The sequence below is a fragment of the Plectropomus leopardus genome, chromosome 11 (genome assembly GCF_026936395.1).
Source record: "Plectropomus leopardus strain MGB_pleo_1.0 chromosome 11, ASM2693639v1, whole genome shotgun sequence".
Lineage (NCBI taxonomy): Eukaryota > Metazoa > Chordata > Actinopteri > Perciformes > Serranidae > Plectropomus > Plectropomus leopardus.
In genome coordinates this window covers 12,620,737-12,646,293 of record NC_142186.1, presented here as the reverse complement: position 1 = coordinate 12,646,293, position 25,557 = coordinate 12,620,737, and the positions used below count along the sequence as shown (strand labels likewise).

The window sequence follows — 25,557 nt, the reverse complement described above, 5'->3', positions numbered from 1 at the left end:
AGATTTGGGTTTTTCTAACTCAGCTGCTGAGTATTAACAAGAGATTGTGAAGTCATTCGATGTTTTATATTCGTCCTCAGTGATTTCTCCTGTGAGTGGCTTTGAGTTAAATCTTGACTGTCCTCATACACCCCCTCTATCATGAAGTAAAGACAGACAGACAGATAGATAGATAAATAGATAGATAGATAGATAGATAGATAGATAGATAGACAGACAGATATATAGATAGATAGGAGGAGTGAATCAGTGGTAAGGTTGAGAGAGAGACACAACAAGTGTGAGTGAAAGCAAGCGAGAGAGAAATTGCCCTTGTGCTCAGCTTTAGATTCCGCTCACGTTCTGCTCTGTCCCCAGACGTTAAAAGTGTGTCCATAGTTTGGGCGACCGGGGGAGTGATTGGAAATGTCAGCTGACAACAGCACTTTTCACTGACACTCTGAGAACTGGCACGGAGACAGAGGGAGAGGAAGAGAGGGAGAGAGGGAGGGGGGCAGAGAGAGAGAGAAGGATGGAGAGAGGAAATGAGGAGGATGACAGAATGGGAAGGGAGAGGATGGTGCTGGTGGGCGGGCTGGCACACAAAAAAGCCACGCTTGGTAACAATAAGGATGAGGATGACATTGAGTTGTTTGTGTATGTGTGTGCGTGTGTAAGCGTCGAGGGACTGTCCTTCCGTTATTCATTGTGACTGTGTGCATGAATGAAATGCCTGTTTGTGTGTATTTGTGCACGCGCATGTGTGCATGTCATGTCAGTGAGTGACAGGAAACTGCCATTCAGTCTATTTCTGAAAGCCGGGGAGAGTTGGAAACCCAAGCAAAGGCTGCTGCCCAACAACACACACCCCCCCCCCCTCCCCCGCTGACCTTTCCTAAATGTTACTGGCCACTTGGCACACTGACTGGGCCTCTAATGAAACTTTTATTGGCCCCCATTTTTCACCCTGTTTCTCCAGAACGCCTCCAGGGCTCAGCTGAAATACAACAGGCTTGAACTGCAGCTGACATACAGAAGGGCAAGGTATGGTGTGTGTGTGTGTGTGTGTGTGTGTGTGTGTGTGTGTGTGTGTGTGCACACGTGTGTGTGTGTTTGTGTGTGTGAGTGTGTGCGTGCGTGCATGTGTGTGTGTTATGGTCTTCACATTTCATTTTTATCTACCTTTTTCTTTATTCCAAAATCAATTAGATCAATTAAAATTGTTGATGAGATCATTTAAAGCCCTTACCTGTGGAATATTTAGCTCAATATATCACTCTTCAATTACCTTTGATGATATCAGGTAATAGCTGGAGGCGAACAAGAGCCTCTCTGGGAGAGCTGGTTTATCGTTTGCATTTCATTCTGTGTTGACTCTGTTTGTCCACATGGGGACAGTTGGGAATGAATTGTGCAGGATTAACTTTAAGCACCAAGGAGAAGAACAGGATGAGAAGGGCCCCAACAGCTAAAGTTACTCGAGCAAAGGATAACCACATCATTTTCCAGTATATTATCGGGACAAACAGGTACATTGAGCAGGTAGCTACATTATTGTGAGAGTAAACTGTCCTCTAGTGTTACACCAGCATGGTTGTGACCATGAACCATCAACACTGACCTGCCCACACCATTTGGTGTAAAAGTGATTTCTGATCTGTTAGGAATGTTATTACAAAGTCTCATCTTGTGGTGAAGTTGCAGAACTGAGACTTCTCCCATGTGCCAATCATTTAAGAGAACTACAGAAGTCGACGCAAACACGCAATTAACACAAAAACACCAATGGCACTATCTAGAGCCAGTGTTTGATTTGTCAGTTCTGGGCTACTGTAGAACAACATGGCAGACTCTGTGGGAGGGGACCTGCTCCATATGTACACTTAAACAACTCCTTTTAAGATAACAAATTAAGATAAATTAATGAAAACATAGAAATGAATAATATATTCAATTTCTGCCAATACTTGCCCCAAAATCCTACACACTGAACCTTTAATTCTTAGTTCTTTAATTATTGCTTATTATAATGAAATAAATCTTTTTGGGTTAAAACGGTGAAAAATCTGCTCACAGCTTTTGGTTGAAGGTTAAAATTCTATTTTGTAATCATACAACAGACAATTCTCGCTTTTATCTGTTGTTTGTATCCAATATGATTGGAAACATCATAACCTAACAGAGAAATGACTTCAATTTTATACAAAACATTTTTATCTACTGTCTCCTTCTATTTTTTATAAACTCCATCTGCTGAGGGAGACCAAGTCAAACGATTGAAAGCTCCAGAACAGCTACTGAGCAGACCTTGTGGTGAGAGCGTTTTTGTCAAATGCTGTTTTCATGGGGAACTTCCAATCTCAATGTTTTATAGTATTTGAACAGAGCGCAACGGGGCATTTTCAACACAAACTGTGTATGACAATTGCTGCTGCCAAAGCACAGTGGGTTAGAACAAACACTGGATCAGAATTTGCTCAAATGTAACATGGCTGCTGGGGAATCAGCTCCAATACCAAACTTGCAGATCAGTATTAATATAGCTTTTACTTAAATCATCACATTTAAATTATGCTTTTACTACATCAAAGCATTAACTTCAATGCATTTAAATTTCTATTGAGTCTAACTGTACTGCTATTATTATGGAATGAGTGGAGTGACCTGCCATGCTGTAAATTATTTCCATGTCTCTAAATGTCTCAAGTCTGTTCAAGATTGAGGGGTTTACGTCTCATGACGTATGTGTCTGTCCTTGTGCAGCATGTGTGTGTAGATGACCCAGTGCAGAGGGGAGCGGATGGGTTAGGCCCAGCTGGGTTGTGTTTTTTCCTCTGAGGAAGCACAGAGGGGGGTGGGCAGAGAGGTCAAGAGCAAACTGTTGATCCTTATTATAAGCTGCTGTTGGACTCACGCAAGACTAATTACCACAAGCTGAACCAAACAGAGCAGGGATGAAGTGAGTTCAGCTGCACTGAAGGATGCATCTGCAGAGCAAGGACAGGGTCGCATCAAGTTGAACAGAACAGAGTAGGACTTACGGCTGGCAGAGTTTGATGAGGTCCTGGTCGGTGGTGGCAGGTGGCAGGCCTCTGATGTACAGGTTGGTCTTACTGAGCTGCTCCACTAGCCCTCCTCCATGACCTCCTCCTCCACCTCCACCTCCTCCTCCTGTGGTGCCAGGGCTAGGCGGAGCCATGGGCGGAGGGGGAGGAGCATAGGACTGCTGCAGAGACAGAGAGAGAGGAAGAGAGGGAGAAGTCACCTCAGGTCACAAGACAATTTAAAAAGAAAAAAGAATGTTAGACTTGCATGTCATTTTCTGTAATCACAGATTCAATAGTGCTAAAAATATTTTCAGTTTCTGCCTGTCAGTCGTACCCATCAAACACGACTTTCTACCAAACTCACATCCTTTGGAATAATCTCTTCCTGCATCAAGTTCCACACCAATATCTTGATTCAACAGGAAGCACATCAAATTAAGGAAGCAGGATGTGTGTAATTAGCAGTGCTCATTATGATCTCGGTACAAAGTTTTACTACGGGTGCTTGTATCAATAACGATAACAGGCTGTGCTGATTCTTAGCAGTGAGTGCTCCAGCTTTAGTAAGCTTTGATGACGGTGCAATAAACACTCCAGTTCAGTCAGTTTCATTATCAGGACTGGAGTGACCTTCTGTAAGTTACAGTATTTTCATGTTATGGAAGAGAAAATGTCACAAGCCACTGACAGCTATGAAAAAGATAAAGAGGTTTACAAAGTGTTGGTGGACAGAAGCCTCTGAGTGTGTCCTATTTGGTTCTGAGTGCATTTTAAAGTTGCATCAGCTATCTTGACAGGTACATTACATTATAGAATAGGTTGTTTGCCAGTTACTCCCAAAACGACAAACTGATAGAAAGTACAAACACAGGCACATGTACTCAAGAAACTGGAGTTACATCCAGTAACTACAATCTAACCTTGTGAAACAGTTGGTTTAGTTTGAGCACCGATACTAGGTTAAGGAATAAATCATGGCTTTACTTTAAATAAATAAGTAAGTAAGTGAGTAATTTAAGTCAGGTACGTAAGTTAACTTAAGCCTCTTTCAAACATGCAAACTGAAATTTCTTGACATTACCATGAGGAGCTGTATGGGGGAATCAAATCTCCAAATCAGCTGGCTTGGACATTCACCAGACTTTTTCCTGTCAGCCCCCTACTGCAAATACATATAATGTCTGATCAAGCCTATGTGTGAATAAAGCAGGTAACTGACTAGGATGAGACACAGTGGGCGATTAGGCAACTTACAACCTTGCTTATATCAAACAAGTATTTTCACTGGGTGAGACACAAACAATCCCCTGTTGTTGCTAAAGGTGTGAAAGGAAAACTCTGTTCAATGTCCAGAGTTCACATGACAAAATGGCTTTACATAATGTGCATGATGTAAGTTAAGATCATTACATAAGCTACCTTGCATACTTATGTTATAGTAAGTCAACACTGAAATTTGTTTTTAAATAAGACATGAAGAGCAGCCTGGATGGAAGTCCTATGTTTGATTGACCAATTGCTCTCTGGACTACTCTCATCATATCTGCTATGGCCACAAGAGTTCACCACCTTACAATAAATGTAAATATTTATAAATGTAGACACAGCCTTTTTCTTTTTTTCTTTTGCAGGAGGATGGTCTGCTTTTAGTTTAAAACTGTATTTTAAAAAGGGGTTACTAAACTTGTTTCCTAACCCAAGCACACTTGAGTCAAACACGATTTTCTTGAACCACACAACTCTGAAATGGGCATTTACTGTACTTTTAGAAGTTTATGTCAGATATCCTGTTAACTAACTTACTCAAATGTTTTCCATTGGTCTCCACTGTGCGATTACACAGCTCAATGCTAACTAAATGACTTAATAAGATGACCATTCTGGCAGAGAGGAAGGGCAGTGTACGGTTTAATGAGTGTTTGGATGATGGGTTCAGAGTACACCCCCACTAACCCCTCCCTGCATGCTGCCTTAGGCAAACTATTAGGTTAAGTTTGGAGGAGGTAAACAGCCTGATGGCTCATATGACAACAGCGTTGAAAACACTCTGTCTGCCTCCTTGATGTTTGGAGCAAAACAGCTACACTGGCAAGACAAAGAAATCTGGTCCCAGTATTGGTCCCACTGTAGAGAACTGCATGGAACAAGTTCAAGAACCAGCTGCAGTTGGAGATGATCACAGGCCAGTTCCACTGTGTGCCACAGTGACAAGTGAGAGAGACAAGAAAAGAAAGTGGAGGGAAGAGAGAAAGACAAGTGCGACAGGATGTGTGCTTGGATGTATACTGTATTTGGCAGATGTATGTGGATGTGTGCTAGTGAGCGTGTGTGAGCCTGTGTATGTGTGAGCCCGTGTTTGTGATAATGACAGGTTGCCACCACACAGCAATGTGGGAGCCTGAGCCAGCTCTGATATTAATCCATTACCTGTACTTCCCTCAACTGGCAGACAATTCCTGACACACACACACACACACACACACACACACACACACGCACACACACACACAGAAAATCACAAACAAGCACGCTGGCAGCTCAGACAGACTGTGCTAACAGGATTCAACGCATGTACAGCAGACATACAGCAGTAAAAGGAGACGGTGCCTGTGGAGTAGTGTCATTTACAGGCCACTGCTTCACACTAACAACCCAGAATGAGCCTATACACTTCAACAAAAACATGACAAAGTACAGAGATGAAAAAAGGCTACACTGGGTAATACTTCATTTTAATGGCCGTGACAAATACAACTCTATATTGCAAGTGACTCCTAAAACCCTTACATTTGCAGTTTGGTATTTTTTTTGTTGAATATCTCCCAATACTGTGTTCACTGAGAAAATATTGTCTAAGGGTCTGCAAGCTACTGACGATACAAACTGCAAACTAAATGCATAAACGTCACTACTTTTGACTGATTCAATTATTTAAGCAATCAAGTGGTCATTCAATGATGAATTGAGTATTCAAGTAATTTATCCAGCAAGACTGACAAACATTTTGTTGGTTCCAGCTTGTTGGTTTTGGTCTTTAATCAATGTAATGGAATATTTGAGTTTTGAACTGCTGGTGCAAATTGAAGATGTTGTCTTAGGATCTGTGATTTTAAAGACTAAACCATGATTTAATATACATATGAACAGGTTACGACATGATAAAAAATGATCATTATTCATAGGATAGATAACAAGGTTGTCTAAATACATGAAGAACAGCTTGTCATTTGTGTACAAACAAGGGTCTATATCCAGGCTAGTGAGCTAAATGCTTATGTTTCACGATTCAAGACTACTTTATTTGTCCATGGGAAAATTTGTCTTTGCCACACAAAAATACGCACAGTTAAAAAACTACAAGGTGTACAGTGCATACTAGTGCAGACATAAAGTGTAGTCAAATACATGTAACACTGCTCCTCATTTTGCTCCCTCCTTATCTCCTGAGTTTAGGAGAAAAACTGATAGAGGGATCAAAGAGTTTTTATACCTATTTTGGTGTTTACTCTTGTAATGATTACATCTACCTAATGGGAGCATTTGGTATTCTGAGTGCAGGACATGAAAAGGGTCTGTGATGATTTTATGACAATGCTGATGTGCTGATGTTTAACTGGTTTAATTTTTTTTCCACATTCACCATCTTAGCAAGCGTGCTAACATTTACATTAAACGTAAAGTACAGCTGAGGCTGAAGGAAATTTTGCTGCACGTATTTTGTCATAATCCAAAGTATTGGACAAAATATAATTTTTACCTGATGATAGTGCTAGATTAAAAGTTAGTGGATCCCCAAAGTTATTGCAATTCATTGAGATGAACACTAAGGTCTTTACTAAATTAAATGGCATCCATTGAAAACCAAAACATGTTGGCCTGCTTCTGGCGCTAGAGGAAAAGTCAAACGGTCACCAAAATTATTAAAATGTTCCCTCTTAGGACCGTGACTATGTATACAGCCTGGAAATCAAATCAATAGCTGTCAAGATATATTTTACAATGATCCAAAAATATAAACCTTATTATGGCTCTGGAGGAGAAGCAAAGTGTCACCAAAGTCAGTGGGATTCATCCTCTGGGGAAGACTAATACCCAACACTGCGGCCATTCATGGGCCCCAGCGGATCATCCCTACAGCCATTATCACAGCAACGGCTCATCCTGAAATTACATACACAATGCCTTAATATCATTACTGTAAAGAGTGACAAAAAAGGGTAAATGATATCCTGAACTTCTCATTAAAGACAGCTTTTCAGTTGCTAGAAAAGAGACAAACTGAGCAAAGCATCAAACTCCAAATTCCTCCAGAGGAGCTGCAGTGCCCAGCAGTGAGCAATTTGTACTGAGAGGTGCGTGTACGTGTTTGCATGCAGTGCCTGTGATCACGATAATGAAAACCTCACTGCTTCAAAGCCTGAACTGTGTTGAGGGCTGCTTCCATACGAGCCTTTTAACAATGGGTTTGTTTACAGACCACCTCTGAAAGAGAGCATGGATCCATGTTTGATGGGAAGTGACGGATACAAATAAAAGACCCCGGGCCGAAATCTAAAGGGGAAATATCACCAAAAGCTATAACATGCGTAAGATATAACACACAGAATATGAGTACACAAACAGACTGGCAGCATTTATTCACACGCTCACTGTCTGCCTTATCTTTGTACATCCATTTCATTCCTCCATGATTTTGTGCAGAAAGGAGCCTTTCTTCTCTCACTACACACACACACACACACACACACACACACACACACACACACACACACACACACACACACACACACACACACTCAGATGTCCAGGTATGCACAAATGTACAAAATCTCCTCTCACTCGCTGACACAACACACACACACACACACACACCTGATCAAAGGCCTTGCCCAGGGAACCTCTTTCAGCCAATTTGTGCAGCTGTCAGGGTCGGCCGATAGTGAGCTGTGTATGTAATATGTCAGAGACTGTGATAGGGAAATCCTTTGAAACATTGAAATCTCTCTCTCTCTCTCTCTCTCTCTCTCTCTCTCTCTTTCTCTCTTTGGCAACCACGCTTTCTCCTCTCCTCTGCCTCTCTCGCTCACTGTCAAATGTGACTCCACCATCGCTCAATCTCTTGCTCTTTTCACCTCTATCCTTCCACTTCCCACATACTCACTCTATTTTTCTCCCTCCCTGCCTGCCTGCTCTCTTTCTCCCAGCTTCTCTCTTTTAAGGATTACTCTGCAGTCGGAGCGTGTGGACTGAAGGCTGCCTCTCAGCTGGTATTGTTGACACACTTAGTACAGTGGAGCAGCTCCCGCAGTGGGAAAAAGGCTCAGAGGCAGCGACACAAACTGTCACACAAAGCAAACACAGTCACCAGGTTTTTCATAGATTTCATGCACGGCTGAGCCTGTGAGCAGCAACACACCGCAAAACATCACTGCGCCTTGTCATATATGTGCATGCTGCTGACTACTTAATGAGCTCATATTTGTCTGGAGAGTAAAATGCAAAGAGGGCTGAGAACAGAGAAAAACAATTGTACTTGCTTATTCTCAAGACACTGTAAACGAAGCACATTTGGAAATATTTGATACATTTCTTGCAATAATGCAGCTGTTCTAGACAATGATGATTGCCCTAAGCCTGACAAAGACAATGTTGTTTTTGTCTTTAACAGACATCATTAAGCTGGTCTCAGACTATGGTTGCATAAGGAAACTTCACAGATGTTCTTCTCTTTAATCACAACCTCACACAAGCTACAAGATTTGAAAAAAATAATGCATCACACGCAGGATATTATAAAGATTATCTTGCCAGAGGAAGCATGAATGCCACCACCTCAAATGATCTCATGGGGAAGCCATTGTAAACGAAACAGAGACACCTACTGTAATGAGACAATAAAGCAGAATGCTAAACAAGTCTGGTTGAGAACGTGGTTGCAGAGAGGAAGTCAACCAGGTTGTCTTCTCTTCAGTGATTTTGATTTCTTTTAAAAGCATGGCTAAAAAGACTGGCAACTTGGGAAGAGATGTCCCACAAATTGCAAAAAAATAGGAAGAAGTGTGTGTCTATTGACTGTCTTGGAAGTTTGAGACTAGATTTGTAAACTTCTTACATTACCAGATAATCTGGAACAAACACTGGTACAAACCTTTCAGACTTGATTTCTCCTCTGATTGTGAGAAGAGGTAAATCAGGGATGAATCTGCCCCAAACCCCTGTAGTCTGAGCCCAGCTGTATTAAATCCAAGAAATATGAAATCACTCTTCTAATTAACTGCTTTCTTTGGTCTGATTTTGCTAACTGCCAGGTTACAAGTTCATGAGCTGGTTTACTCAGTCTTTGGCTCTCTGTTTTCTCATACATCAACACAGTCAAAATGGTTTGCTGAGGGTCAGAGTTGAGACTTTGCCTGTCCGAGTTCACTCAAGTTGACGCAACCAATTTGTGCAAATTTACTCTGCACAAATGTGCCTTTTGTTTTTTCCCTCACAAAATTTGACAGTTTTAGATGTTTTTTTTAGATGTTGATGTGACCAGGCCTTTACTCTACCACCCACCATCCATTTGTCATGCAGCCCATTCTGTGCAACCTGCCCCTACTCTCTACCCATCCACAACTTTTTTCAGGGCGAGGATAGTACTTATAAAAACACACTAAACACACACACACACACACACACACACACACACACACACACACATTCTCTGGTGTCTGCAACAAAACTCATATCCATGCACACTCACTTGTCACACACACACACTGTTCAGTTATTTCCAGAGTTCTTGTGAATGTGTAATGACATTGCTAAGGTCAGGTTTTCCCTGCTATTTTCAGCAGAAACGCTTTTCTTTGTGGCATACTGAGGCTCCATGTGTGTTTTTGTGTGTGTGTCTCGGCATTCGGCCTGCTGTATCTGTGCACATGTCTTTTCGTTTAAGCAAGACAGATGAAGAGATAATAAAGACGGACAGAAAGACAAACACTAAGTGTAAGGCAGAAAAATGGCTTGAGAGATTACAGTGATGGTCCATTCATCTGCTGCTATAACTCTTCTATACATGCAATAAGACTTATCTCTGCTCCCACATGTGCATTTAATATGATGCAACACAATTTCATCCACTCTTGTTGGCGTGTATGCAAAGACATTAACGAAGATCAAACTTAGCAGTATTCACTGTGAGTCCATTATAAATGAAGGGATGGAAAGACTCACTAAGTGGTAGCAGAGAGGAAGGAGAGTAGAGGAAAAGAAGTTGCACAGTCCCAGAGAGGGGTGAACTCTGGGTGAAAAGTAGGAAGGAAGGGGGAAAGAAATGGGAGAGAGGCGGTGAAAGAGGAGGTAGCAGAGAAAAGAGTAGAGAGACGGCAAAAGAGAGGTGGCTGATGACAACGAACTGAGCGAGAAAGGATAAGGGGAAAGAAGATGGGACAACAGAGAAAGGAAAGAGGGGGACATGGGAGAGCGGGTTGTTCCGGCCTCCTCTGATGCTTCCTGAAACACAGAGGAAAGAATGTGGGCTATTTTTGGGTCCAGCGCTGAGATTCTCTCTTACTCTCTATGCCTCTAAACACAGCAGCGGAAGGGTTTAAGGAAGAGCTTATGAATACACTGGAATGGAAACATGGCTCCCAATATAACGTCCCCGTTTAGAGATTACACAAGCAGCTAAATTAAGCCCTGGCTACCGCTTCTGTCGGAAACCCTGAAAAGGCAACAAATAATCTTTTCAGGAATTTGCAAAAATAATTTGATTGCCAAACCATATGAACCTTGTTTGACTGGATGAGGTCGCCCTAAGGTGTTGTAATCACCACACAGAAGAGAAATACTGAGAAAATTGGCTTGATTTCTTTTAAAAATATGGAGAGAATATTTGCCATAAATTAATAAAGAGTTTCAAGAAAATGACCTGAGATTAGCACAAAAACAAGAAAAAGAAATCAAAAAAAGACCTGCAAAGGTGCAGACAGAAAATAAATACATACATAGTTTTTTTTTGTACTCTGATTTCTAATATATAATTATAAACATAGTTTTATTGATATTTTTCTCTTGTTCATTGATGATTTTCTAGTAATTATCTCTTTTTCTTTTTTAGCTGAATATCATGTCATTCCCTTTTCACTATCTACTGTTTTTTCACAATTTGCAGGACATTTCATGCCAAGTTACAGATTTTTTCCCACTTTTTTAAAAAAAAAAAAAATCAAGCCAATTTGGTCAAATTTCTGAGGTTTAAATGCTTGTGAAAGGCATCTAAATGCAGCACAAGAAAACTGGTGTCGATCCAGGTTTCAAAGGGGTAAGGAAGGAAGCATGACATATTTGTGTAAGGGGAAGCAGAGGAGACTGCAGCAAGTTCAGTTAATGCTGCGTACAGGTATAAATAGCCTTCTTGGAGAGAAGCCTAATGATATCTCATACAGGTATGGGTTTCCAAATGTCGAGTTGAGGAATGTGTAGGCTAGAGGTATAACCTGAAGAGTAAATTATGTGTGGGGAAATCACACCCGAGGGTTATTTAATAAAATCATTTTACAGAAGAGTAGAAGCTTGGAATTCCAGAAAATGATTTGCACACAGGTTTGTCCTTGAATAAAGCGCACTGATACACAGTGTCTGCATAACTTTTAAGGGCCTCTTTTCATGCCAGTAACCTGAACAAACCTGCAGCTGAGATAAATGTCAAATATGAGTCCTTGTAATTGGGTTTATTTGTCACTGGATTAAAACACACTACACCAGCTGATTTATTTTACAACTGTAATACTAGATTTAACTATACCCCTGAGCTAATACAGCCATAATTATTGTAATTTAAGTCTGTTTAACTTTTTTGAGGACCTGCAGACACTCTGCAGTTTTTCCAGGCAGAAATAACTGGATATCATGTTTTACCAGGGTGTCTGCAAGTTTCATCAGCTCAGATCATTGTAAGGTCAATCAGAAAAAAATACTTAAACTAGAAATGCAGAAAGATGACCAATCAGAATAAAGTCTGCATGACCTATTTCATTTATCATCAGAGGAACACCACATTTCTGCGGCTTTTATAATGACATTAAAGATGTAATGTAAAGCAGTATCTGACACATACATAGGAGAACACCTGTATAAATAATTTCCAATTTCCATAATGTTACTTATCTTTTTAGTGTTTCCCTTCAAACCCATTCTGTGCTGATTTTTTAAAACTCTTTCATCCCTTATTTTAGAACTAGCAGTCTGATCTCTCACTCTGCCGTCATATTCTTTCATCGGCCATTACAATTCATGTGCTCCCACTTTCTGTGTCTCTAACCTTCTTGTTTATCTCTCACCTCTCCCCACATTTCCTCTCCTCTCTCGCCACTCTCCCCGTCCCCTTCCCAAACGATTCCCGTCTCCTCAGAAGATCAGTTCGTCTAGGTTGCTTCCCAGTGGAACGCCATGTTCCAGACCTCTACCTCTCTATCTCTGTTGTTAAATATCAGCAACAAAAGCATCAACAACACTTGGGCTGTCATAAACAAGTTGCACAAACATCCCTGGGGGACATCGTAGTTTTGGCTTGGTGCTGACTGACCTGGTGGGAGATAAGGAGGTGATGGAGAGCCTGTGGTGACATTGGTGATCTCTCAGCAAATTCCTGTGGCTGAGGAGGTCAGAGCGAGGGGAGGTGTGCAGGCTATGTGTGAGTTTATAGGCAAGCTGTTTCACTTGATCTGAGTCTGTGTAAGGGTGCATGGCTATTGTTCTTGGGCTCAAGGCTGTGTGCGTGTGTGTGTGTGTGTGTGTGTGTGTGTGTGTGTGTGTGTGTGTGTGTGTGTGTGTGTGTTTGTATAAGGTTGCGGGAAATTGACAAAACCCACCGGCATGAGCTTGTGCAACAGCTATCTCTATATTGGGTATATTCTCTTTTTGTGTGTGTGTTTGTTCAGAGAATGGAATTCAAGAAATTGGCACAAATCATCTTTATGTATTTGTATCTTGGGTCAAAGTGCAGTCAGCACTACAAATTCTTAGCAACAGGAGGCTGGTTAAAGACTTAGAGGATGCAGGAGACTGGAGTTTGCCTCCTGTCAGACCTGCAATTGATTCTCGCATTTTTATTAGCTGTAACTGTGATTTTTCTCCAAACTTGATGTTCCAGTGTGAAGAATTTAAGGGTATCTAGTGCAAGAAATGGTATAAAATATTCATAAGAATGTTTTCATTCGTTTATAATCACTTGAAAATAAAAATCATTGTGTTTTTGTTACCTTAGAATGAGCCTTTTATATCTACATACAGAACAGGTCCTTTCCCACATGCATGTTGCATGTTGTTTTACAGTAGCTGACAAACACTGGCTCTAGATAGGGCAAAAAAGATAAAGCTGATTTAAAAAAAAAAAAAAAAGGAACAGTCATGAGATAATGTTGTTTCCAATCATATTGGATACAAACATGATATTGATCAAGGTGAGAATCATCTGTGGTATGATTACAAAATAAGACTTTTAACCTTTAACCAAAAGCTGCGAGCAGATAAGATCAGATGCAGTTTAATGCAATTGGATTGATTTTATTATTATCATTATCAATATTTGGCAATAAAGGTCCATGTGTAGGATTTAGGGACATCTATTGGCAGAAATTGAATATAATATTCATTTCTAGGTTTACATTATTGTATAAATCTCCTGAAAATAAGAATTGTGTTTTCATTTTCTTTCTATCTATATTTGGAGCAGGTTCTCTCCCACACAGTCCAACGTGTTGTGCTACAGTAGCCCAGAACAGACAAACCAAACACTGGTCATTTGCTATTCTCACACAAAGTTTCAGTTCTGCAACCTTAGCGCTAGATCAAATTCTACACACTAGACCCTTTACACATTTCCAATATTTTAGTTGCTAACCCTAACCATATTTTATTTGATAGAACCATGATCTTTCCCGGACCATAACCACACTGTAGTTATCTTGCACAGATATTGTATAAATGTATTGAATTTGAAAAACATTAGGTAGAAAAATAACATGGACATCAATGATAATCCAAGGTTTTTTAAGAATGGTCCAATATTGACATTTTAGTTTGCCGATGGATTTGGTGCACCAGTAATCTCAAACAGAAAGATGTGGATGTTAAGAACATTTTTCTGCTCTACTATTAGATATGGAACTGACAGAAAATGGGCGCTAGCTAAGAAGGAATAAATGTAGTGGATGAATTCCAAGTATGTGAAAGATACACCTGGCCAAGATAGTGCTTCCAAAAAAGAGCCAAAAAAGAGCAACACAAAAAAGCCTTGGTCCGTGCATAACAGCACATGTCTCCCAAAAATACAACCGCCTGCGATTTTTTTAAGTTTTAATGTCCTTACTGGCATGAAGGCCAAGTAAGGATTGTATTTATTTTTCCCAACCCTTTAAGACATGCAAGTCTGCCAGTGCACATCTGTCATATTGAACATATATAACACGCACATGTTGGCTCTGATTCAAGTCTTTGCTGAGCCATTTTCTTGTACACGAGCTGCCTTTTCTGTCTGCAACAATCACAGTTACTAACAAATCTACCTACGCTAAAGCGCCTGACCTTGCACTCTTATTATGAAAAAAACCCCATCCTGAGTGACATCCAAGAAAATCATTCCGCTGCACAATACTTCAAAATCTCACTGCATTTATTTTCTTTCACCTCTCTGACTATGTTCCCCCCAAAAATCTTATGCTACATTCTTCTTTTTTAATTGCATGACCTCTAGCATGCACATTACAAAAAGGGGGGAAAAAATGCATATTGAAGAGGAGCTTTGCACAAAGCTCTTTTATTATGTATATTTATGCAAATGACACGTTAGTTTATTCAAGAAAGTCTCTCTCGCTCCTCCTCTTATTGCCCCCTGGTCAGTGTTTCAACTCCAGCAGTATGCATGATGAGCAGCAGCAGACAGGGGTTCGTGATTGGTTTTATGCAAACCTACATAAAAAGGGGAAAGTATGGAGGTTTCATTGTTCTTGGGTGACTCCCCTCAAAGTTTAAACTCAAGCGATGTTAAATATTGCAGAGTTTTAACAGCGGCAGCTCCACTTCTTTGTCACTACTAATAAAGTCTGGATGTCTCCTTATAAGGTGAATTGTATATTCCTACCTGCCGCTTATCATCCAGCAGCGCCTCTATCCCTCTTTATCTCATCGTCTCCTCCTTGCATATTAATAATATCTTCCTGCCCTCTCGTGTCCCTCACTTCTTCACCGTTCCAGTCAAACATTTTGCTTTTCTCCTCCTCCTACATAACTTCATCTCCTCTTCTTTTGTCTTCAACTTTCCCCTCCTCTCCATTCCTCAGCTGCTGGCAGCCTCTGCCCTCTCTTCTTCTCTAGGTCCATCATCTCTTTTCCTCTCTTGTCATCTCTTCCTTGTGCTCACACTTTTTGTATCTGCTCAACCCCCTCCTCTCCTCCAACACCGTGCAGGAGATTAAAATATGAGGAAACAATCAAGCTCTGGCTCATTAGCATATGAACGGGGGGACGACGGGCAACTGCAGAGACGACAACAGAGCCCTGGAAATCCACCGCAGAGCTTTTTTTAATCCCAGGAATGACTTTTTAGCGTATTTTGTTGAATGAGACAGAACAATCCTCTGCCAGTCCTTTCAGGCAGTCAAATTACCATCAGAATAAGAGGGCATAAGAATAAGACAGAATGCTTATATAGCGTCAGGTCAAAGAATGGAGACTATAGAATAAGTGTGCAGACAGAATAATGTTTCTCCACGGCAACAATGAGAAGCTGAAAAGATAGCAACTGGCATGTGTGTGCATGTGTGTGTAGGTGCACACACTTGTGTGTTGGGTTTGTCTTCTCACAGCAACAATGAGGAAAGATAGCAACTGGCAGGTGTGTTTGTGTGTGCACTTGTATGTTGGGGGTCTACTCTCATTAGTAAATCAATTAACATGTCTGAAAGCGTAGCACATCACAGGTCATCACATACTGTATATTATGCGGGCATTAGAGGCAACAGAAAGAGGAATGGCAACATATCACATTACTGGAAGAGGCAGCTAAGAAATGAAATCAGGTGTTGGTGGATAGATTCTGCGGTGTGAAAGCCTGTTGCAGAGGTGGAAGTTATACAGAAGCACAGTGGGGTCGCTGCCAGTCTGTATTACCTCACATCAGTTAATATTGGTGTCAAAATATATTGTGTACCAGGAGAAGCCCTTGTGAATCAAACCATCAAAATTTTAAGGAGGTACCACAACATGCACAAACACATTAAACAAAAAGATACAACTGCCTCTGAAACTGATGTAGCAGACCACTTTAGTTTGTCACTTAACCTGTCAGTTATAACAAGACTAATGGCTAAAATACATGGGGCATGAATTTGGCACAACCTGTCTGCCACAGCATGCCACCAGCAGAGTGCGTCCATTATAATCATATGAAACTGCCACATTGACCACAGAAGCCATGCACACCCATATGAGCATCAGGATGCTCACTTCTATTTTAACACTGGTCTCTATCAGGTAAAAACTACATAGAACTGTGTAAAAATGAGTTCAATCTGTTTAAAATGATTAAAATAAATATTTGTTTGTTCCAATACCCATACTACCATACTATCTAGTCTACCAGAATCATCAGTCAGAGACCCCTCAGTCAACTGACAATGCTTCAAATCAAACAGTTTGTTTATTTTTTATTTTTTGCTAATCATTGTGCTGTGCAGCATACTTCTGGGGAAATATTGGTCCCCAGATTTTGCTGCACAGTAAGCACTCTTGACTTTCACACTACGCTTTGGTACAGGCTGCTGTGGGCGCAATGCAGCAGCACAGAGGGAGAGAGAGTCTGCACCGTAAAGCTCTAAGATTATTCTTTTTGCTTAGAAGCAACTTAAGATGACACAGTATCTGGACTTTGTTTAATAACTTGTGTTGGCAAAAACTACTGTTGCACATTTCCGATCTGTTGTCAGCGCAGTTAGCTTGTTTACTATATTAAGGGAATGCTAATGTCACACTGAATGAGCCACTGAGCCTGGTCAAACTTTAAAAACCAAATATGAGGAAAAAACAGCCAAATTTCGTTTATAACTTATGGTCTAATTTCATCTAATTTCAACATACAAATACATCACTATGTTCTACTGCATCTGGTCACATTTTGCAGTGTGAAACCCAGCCTGCTTTTCTGGCTATTCTGACCCACAATCCTCCACGCAGCAGAAGATAAGTCACATCAACTAAGCTGCAAACAAATGGTCAAGGTGTTTGCATACCGCATCTACTTTGTAAGGACAGATGCAAAAGTGAAAGTAAAAAGCAGGCGCTTCAAAACACAGAATACCTCATTGCACTAGCAGCAGTGTGACACAGCAGAGCATCTTGTGAATGTTTTCACATTTCACATTGAAATAAATCAGTCAAATCAATGCATCCATAATCCTGTGGTTAAAACAATCCAGTTAATTAATTCAGGACCAGTTAATATGGCCTACGTTTCCAAACCCTGCAACTGCATTATGACGTTGCAAAACTCAGTGGGCACACAGTGAAGCGGGCAGCAACTACACGCTACAAAGACATCTGTGTAGCAGACTAACAAAAAGGGCTCCACCCCAGCTGCATGTCATGTCGCATCCCTGTGCCCTGTGTATTTTTGATATAGCTAAGAGCTTACAGCCAGCCTAGAAGCTCTGAGGCTGTGCAGAGGTGCTTTAAAATAAATTCTACAGAGGTCACGATAACATCAGTGCTGTTGTGAAAGTAATGCAAATTTTTTTTATATGTTCACCATCTTAGATTGGTGTGTTGGTGTGCTACAATGTAATAATTCGTAAACATAAACTTGGCTAGCTTACATATAAAATAAAAACAAAATAGAAAAAACGTATGACAATCCTTCAAACAGTTAGAGGGATAAAGAAAAACTACTATATTTTATTAGCTGCCTGGCTACCAAGGCTATTAGCTTTTATTATGAGACAAAGACATAGTTTGACCACAAACCATGAGGCTACGTCTTCTAAACCATCAGAAATCAATACATTCTTGCATATTTTCAAGCTGAGAATTTACACATCCATCTTATACAACTGCAGGACGTGTGTTAGCACTCAAAAACAGGACACGGCTGAGTGGCACTGTAAAACAAATCCAAGGTTGATGTATTCTATCAACATAATCTATGTTAACAGAAGTCATATGAAAACTCTGTAAACAAGAATTCCCATTTTAAGGTCATCTCGCTGAGGCTGTGGCAGCGAACAGAGACATGTGATGGTATGGTGAGCATCTGCACATGGATTATTCAACTCGTGATCCTCGATGGGTACTTCAGGGGCTACCAGTAATTTCGCCCATAAGTGAAGCAATGTTGCAGCATCAATGCACCACTACGTCTATATACAGCCTCGTCTAATGGAGTAACAAGGTTCAATACGCCCCTCTCCTCCAGATCGACCAGGTCTGATTTAAACACACTTATCTTTACCGCGTCTGCTCTCAGGGTCACTGACCATTCATTATTACTCTGCTTCCTTCCCTTCATCGTGTCCCTCTTTCCTTCCTGTTTCTCTCTCTGCTCTAATTAAATTCCTTCATCAAATCTGAGAGGAGCAAATATTCAGGGAAGGAGAGAAGATGAGGGAGGTGTAGAGGGAGGGAGGAAGAGATCAGAGTGTAAGAACATATTGAGTGGAATCCAAGCCCGCTGACTGAGATCAGATGATGACCTGAGGATATCTAGCGGTAAAATCCATAAAAGGGCATCGTAACAACGGTAGATGTTCAGTCAAATCATTGCGTTCTTTATTTCTCAGGTGGAAGATTAAACATCTTAGAAAAATGTGAAATACATAACACAGCTAGCCAGACTAGAGAAGCAAATTGAAGTATCAGACACACATGATACGAGTTAGGCCTAATAAATTTACACTCGGGAGTTTCATTCAGAAATGCACCTCAGCTGTACACTCTTTACTGCTGAAGTGAAACTCACAATTTGTATTCTGTGCACTGTGTTCCAACAGTATGTTAATAGAGTCAACTGCCAAAACAAATTGCATCTGGATTATGACGAGCCACTGGACCAATATAATATAGAGAGGGGATGCCGCACCATTTTCCACAGGAAATTCCATTTGCTGGAATACTGAGTGACAGCACGAAGTAACCCCAGTGTTAAATACATTTCAGGTCTCTAAACCATTTCAACTCTCACTCCTCTTTTGTCCCTGCGAGAGATGATACACAGCAGCTCACATTTATAATTCACAATCCAGCATCGAACCATTCGTCAAATCAGAAAGAGACATGGTTTGCCCATTTAAAAAAAACAATAGCTGAACAGTGAGAGCAGCGCTCGATGAATTCGCCAATCATTACCGAGACAGTGTGTGCGCGCTTGGATTGATTTAAAGGCCTGATCAAATTACCTGGAAAAGGTTAAAAGTATCCATTACTGGCTAACATGCTTTTGCTATTGAACACAGAGGGGAAAAGGGGAATGCAGCTGCGTAGAGCAACAATCAAGTCCAACTGTATCCTGGAGGCATAAATATACCAAAGTATTCAGTGAGGGAAAACACATCTTGAAAGAGAAATATCACAGGGAACAGACGTTGGAGTTAGAGAGAGGAAGAAATCTTTCTCGAATATGCTGTGCTGAACATATCCCAATCTTTGCTTTTTCATAAGCCTGGAGAGAAGATGAGCGTTTACATTTTGAACTGCAGTGACACTCAAAATATACAGCTAGACGGCCTGTTTAAAGAGATACTTTGCCATTTTCAACCAGCTTTGGGTAGTATAAGTTAGCTTTGGCAAATGGAGCATTGATTTGGGGTTGTCATAAGTCATCTGAACGCACCCCTCATGTGGTATTCACAACCTTGTAAGTGGAAAATTTTCTGGAAGCTCCGAGTTTGAGAGTTTTTACAAGTTTTCTGACATTTTTAGAAATTGTGCAGGCCAAGAATGCTAATTTTTTGGCAGATGGTCAGTTAATATATTGTAATTTTATATGTCTGGGGGAAAAGGTTGATTTTTTTCAACGGCCTCATCTTATTCCTCTGACACTATGCCTTTGCATTACCTGACTAAATTGTTTGCCTCGGTGGCTTCAAGACGCTGACAGTAGCATTTATGTTGCGATTGCCTAGCAACAGTGTTCTCACAACTTAACCACTTGAACGCCACACATGTCGTTAACACGGCTTCACATGTCGAAATTACGAGCTCACAAGTTCCATTGGAATGCAGAAAACTTTCCTCCATCCAACCAGTGCCTAGATATCTCTCCTCCACCCCCAGCAGAACTCGGATGATGCAAATGAATGCAAAAGATGTCATTCAGCAGAGTTTCGCTGGCTCTCGTAGGCTGTTGCTCGAATTACAGGCTTTATTTCCACATCTTCATATTGCCTGCCACCACAGACACAAAAAGTGTAAAAGCAGATCAGGAGACAGACCCACCCCTCTCATACTCTCTTAAACTCAGACCAAAATCCGATCAAATGGAAAAACTAGGCAGTGCTGATCGAATATAAAGCAAGATTATGTTATTGCACTGCCTATTTATCTCCAAAACAACAAAAAAAAGCCGTGTTTGGCTGTAATAATGACAGTTCGTGATAAAAAGTGGGCGCTACATTGCTTCCACAGTGAAAACGGATGCTGTAAAAACTTTGATCAAACAACAGAAATAAACAGCGCTGATCAAATATGAAACAAGAATCTGTGTTGGCAATTTCTCAACTCAGATGTTTTCAGAAACATGTTTTAGCTTTAGCTAGCTTGTCATTTAACTGCAATATGAGATGATCTCATATGCTTCTTGCCAGCTGGCTGCCATTTTTTCACACATACGACCAGAGGGAGCATTTATTGGTCCAGCGCGGTGCTGTGCATTCTGGTTGTTGTAGTTTTCTACCTCTTGAGCAAAAGTGTGTTTTTCTCTGTTTTCTAAAGGTCATTTAGCACAAATTTCAAAAGTATTTGCATTTTACTACTGCACAGCCTAGTTTTATTCAAAGTCAATTTTTCCAGCAGTGAAAGACTTCTTTAAATGCTAAAATACAGAAGTAAAATATAATTTACATTTCAACAAATCCACCGATAATCTTTTAGAGATTGCACAAGGATTACTAGCAAAAAGTGAAATTAAAAGGAGTGCAGAGCAATGAAAGAAGATGGAAGTGAGGGAAGTTTGATGAAAGCAGAGGAAGAGGAGAGGAGAATAGCAGAGGAGGGAGGAAAGGCCACCAGAGAGGTCACTTCTGCTGTTAATAATTTATCCCTTAAAAATGAGTCTGAGGCTTTAATTGGTGCTGTGGCTTAATCCTGAAGCACACATACACACACACCTCGGGGAGCCTCTTAGCAGCTGTGCTCCAGCTAAATTGGCTACAGTGTAGTGGCGGCAGCATCGAACTCCCTCCAGGTATAGCACAGTCAGCCAAAACAGCAAAAGCAGGCCCCGCCAACCGCCGTCTCATGAATCTGGGCGTGACACTCTCTCAGTTTCTATCTGTCGCACGCTTGCTGTCACGCTCTCAAAACAAATCTTACAGCAAATCAAAGCGACAAGACGTTAGTCCCCTTGTACGGTTGTTAGCTCGATAAACACTCGGCTCACTTCAGTTGTAATCTGCATTTAGCTGAGGGAGATGTTCGGCGCAGCATCAGGGGCTTTTGCACGACTTGGGATTAAAGTCATTCATTTGATGATTTAAGGCTTGACTTGGCACAGAGGAAAATGACAGGTCGTGAATCGAATTTGCTGCTCAGGACTCGAGGCTTCACTATAGATATAATAATCAGGAAATAATATGAAGAGCAAGCCATTGTTAACTGGTAATAGCCTCATAATCACTGTTCTCTTTTTTATTACAGTGAGAGCTTCTTTGTGTCCCTTTGTAGTTTAACATCTACACAGGAAGTCTACATGAGGAAAATAAAAATCTTAACTTGCACCAGCTTTAAAATTTGAGCTTTAAAAAATGTGTTTAGCAACTATAAAATAACAGTGTAAGCCAGAGTTGCACTTTCCTTAATCAATCATCAGGAACATTAACGATCAATTAATCCAGTGGTGCCCAACCTTTTCCTTAAGGGACCCCTTTTTTATTATTGAGTAAAGTGATGACTCCTGACTAATTAACATGTTTTATGGATATTACATATTATTCAGTGTATAACAACAACAGCACAGAACAAATGATGATTTTTTTTTTTTTCTCAACACTCCAACATACTTGAATGCTTCTCTTTTGAGAAAGTCAGTATTTACCTCTTCCTTTTGCTTTGCCACTGCGTAACTGAAATATACTATTGTATATTTTCTGAAAAGGTTTTCTTACACCCTTAAAATCAACAGGCCTTCATGTTGCTTGTGAAGCTTTAGCAACCCCTTGTAAGGGTCAGGACCCCCAGGTTGGAAACCAGTGACTAAATTGTTTCATTGTGATTATAAACAAGAAAAAACATAAAAATTTTGCGCATACTAAAAATACCAAATGTTTTTTAACGTGTCAAAGCTCTAAAACATTTTTTTAGCAGCGGAAAAGATGTCTAAACTTCTTCAGTTGTGTCTTGTAAAGCAACTAGAGGCAGGCAAATTGTGTTCAGAATTTTGTCTGCTTGAGAACGAAAGGACATTTTATGTGGTGCTCAATCAAGGCATTTAAAGCTAAAAACATGAGGAAAATAATTGAGGGCAGCATCTTCCTTCATTCATCTTCATTAGTTTCTGATGCTCTTATTCATTGCCATTAAACATCCTGCTTTGTTCCAACAAACTAAAAAAACAATCCACAATAAATGTCATGCAAAGCATTTAACATTTATCCCGTCCAACACCAACACACGCAGCATCCAGCTGAAGGCACTCTGGCAGCATCATATCTGTGCCTGAAGGCTGATGAGCACATTTACCGCCCCCATATCCTATCCTCACACATCAGCTCTGTTGGTAAGATAAGCACTTCTTCAGCCCTCAGCTGATCCAAAGGGAAACCCTGCTATTTGTATCACATCGTCTAACATGCGCCAATTCTACCTTTAAATAAAATTGAGACATTCTGTCCAGCTATAACTCTTATCTTTTACATTTATTGGTTAGTGTTGGATTCACAGCTTTTTCACCCCATCAACTTTATTATGATCTCTGTACTTCTCGTCAAAAGGAATATGAAAGTTAAGTTGTGCCATTTTTATGGCATAAGTCAGTGACAGTATGGGAAAAATCAGTTGAAACTGTAGAAGACACACTATTCTGGTTTGTCAAAAAAATAAATAAATCTTGTAAGAGGTGTAGGTATGTATTTATCTGTATATATGTATATGCTCAGTATGCCTTTTCATGTGTTTATGTACCCATGTTTATGTATATGTGCAGTATAATTTTGTACTAGGCAATCTATTGAGTCTCTCAAATTGTGAAAACAATCCAATGACCCTTTGTTTTTACATAACTGATTATGTTTTTCAATTTTTATTTTTTAATATTATCACAGTATTTCTGTTTTTTATTATTATTATTATTATTATTATTATTATTATCATTATTATTATTATTATTATTATTTAGTAATATATTTACTAAAAAAATAAAATCAAGGACCACTTGAAACTGTGTTAAAACAAACCAGTCAATGGTACAATACGTAAAAAAAAAAAAAAAGAGAAAAAACAACTACGGCTAATTAAGTCATTCACATGTCAACTGTAAAATAATGCAGAAAAACAGTTTTTACCGTATTTTTCATTAACAGTACAATATTGTACATATTAGCAACAATAAAAGAAAATAATTTTATGGCAACATAATGGCAACCCTGATGGCAGCGTTTTACTGGGTTTTTTTAACAGGACAATTCTTTACAGTGAACCGTTTCAAAAAATGAACTGTCAACCAAGAATCTACCTTACCAATGTGGTCAAAAGGTTTGTTTTGGACTTTTCTGTAAATGTTTTTGGTATAACTATTTTGCACCTCTTTTTCTTTTACACTCAAGGGGATTCCATAGTTCAGCGTGTGTCAAACACAAATTATTGAGAATTATAATTTTATGGCTGTCACCTGCATCCCTGAAAAACATTAATCTGATGTCACTTTGAATTTATTAATTAGACCTAATCAATATTCCACTTGTTTTAATACAAATATTCTGTGACCACATGCAGTCATTGTGGTTTGCCAATAACCTCCCGAGTGTCACCTCAGTCGGTATTATTGCGAACTCCTTTTCCACCTTGAGAATTAGATTTCCAAAGTGAGATAAAAACTAGTCCAAGAGTTGTTGCAGTCCAAAATCACCCAGACAGCGAGGTTATCAGCCAGACCCCAGCACCATGAGAATACATAGTGTCTCCCAAATCCTATTGTACCATGAAATGTCACAGCACATTAGCTACAAGAGGGATTACCCTTCCTTGAAAGTAAAAGAGGGAGGGAGGGAGCTACTGAATGGAGATAGAGAAACAGAGGGAGGAGAGGGTTATACACGGGGAGCCTATGGGAATGTGCATGTGAACACATGCTGGTGCATACAGGTAGGTGTAGGGTGAATAGAAATTAGATGATGCTCTGTAAACTGTAATTGCATGTGTGTATCCTTGCTAACTACCCTGCCCTCCTGTCCTCTTCTCATTCTTCCTCCCTTCCTCTCTCCTCTCCTCTTTTGTGCCACTGGTCATGATAATCTCTAGATCTTGATTTGGCTACGCTTATGAATTATGTACTCATGCACACACACACGCACACACAGCTTATCTGTGGCTGGGAAGTTGAGCTAGGTTGGCAGACTGAGACCAACAGCTTGTGGCTATACTTTGGAAGAAAGCAAGAGTCTGCCTCTGTTGCTTTGTCTCTGTTTTGCCTCTCCACTTTTGTAAGGCCTGTCTCCCTTCTGTCTGGGTTTGCCACTCAATCTGTAATTCGGCTGGACTTCTGGTCACTGATTGACTGTTGTGAAGTCTTGATTGCATGTTTTGAAATCTGTGTTCCTGTCTTTCAGCTTTCTGTGTCTTGTCTCACTACTCTTACCTTATCTTGTACGTAATTCAGAATTTTGCAATCTAGAATGTGAATCAGCTTCCTTGGTTACAAAAAAACATAAAAACACAATAACAAGTGTGGGATTTAACCGTAACAACCCAGCAATATAGCTCTAATGATATACGCCGCAGGAGTAATTGCTGAGAGTAGAGTTGGGTTGATTTCCAGTGTACTAGCTTAAACCAGTTTGATTTATGCAAACAGGCTGACCTGGCATTTTTCATCATGTCACTTTCTTGCCATTTTAATAGTAACTCAAGTCACAGCAATAGATCCAACTCAAACTGCATTAGCAATAAGCAATATGACAGCGTGATTGCTATAATATCATGCTTATAAATGGACTAACAGAGCCACTAGTGTGCAACGTCTTAGATTTGAAGCCAATGAAAGTCTTTATTGGGTGGCTGCAGGTGTGTAAGCTGAACTTTTGTCGGACATGTTTCAATTTATTCCTGTTGCTCACTTTGAAAGCGC

The 25,557-nt window shown here is 40.2% G+C and overlaps 1 protein-coding gene across 2 annotated transcripts in view; it reads right to left on the bottom strand.

Annotated features, from left to right (window-relative positions):
* Positions 1 to 25,557, bottom strand: part of LOC121945586 (RNA-binding motif, single-stranded-interacting protein 3-like) — a 142,320-nt gene that overhangs the window by 95,056 nt on the left and 21,707 nt on the right. For both annotated transcript variants that reach the window (XM_088084033.1, XM_042489832.2), the window contains exon 2: positions 3,021 to 3,205. In XM_088084033.1, coding sequence (XP_087940159.1) covers positions 3,021 to 3,205 — 185 coding nt within the window. The remainder of the gene's footprint in view (positions 1 to 3,020; positions 3,206 to 25,557) is intronic.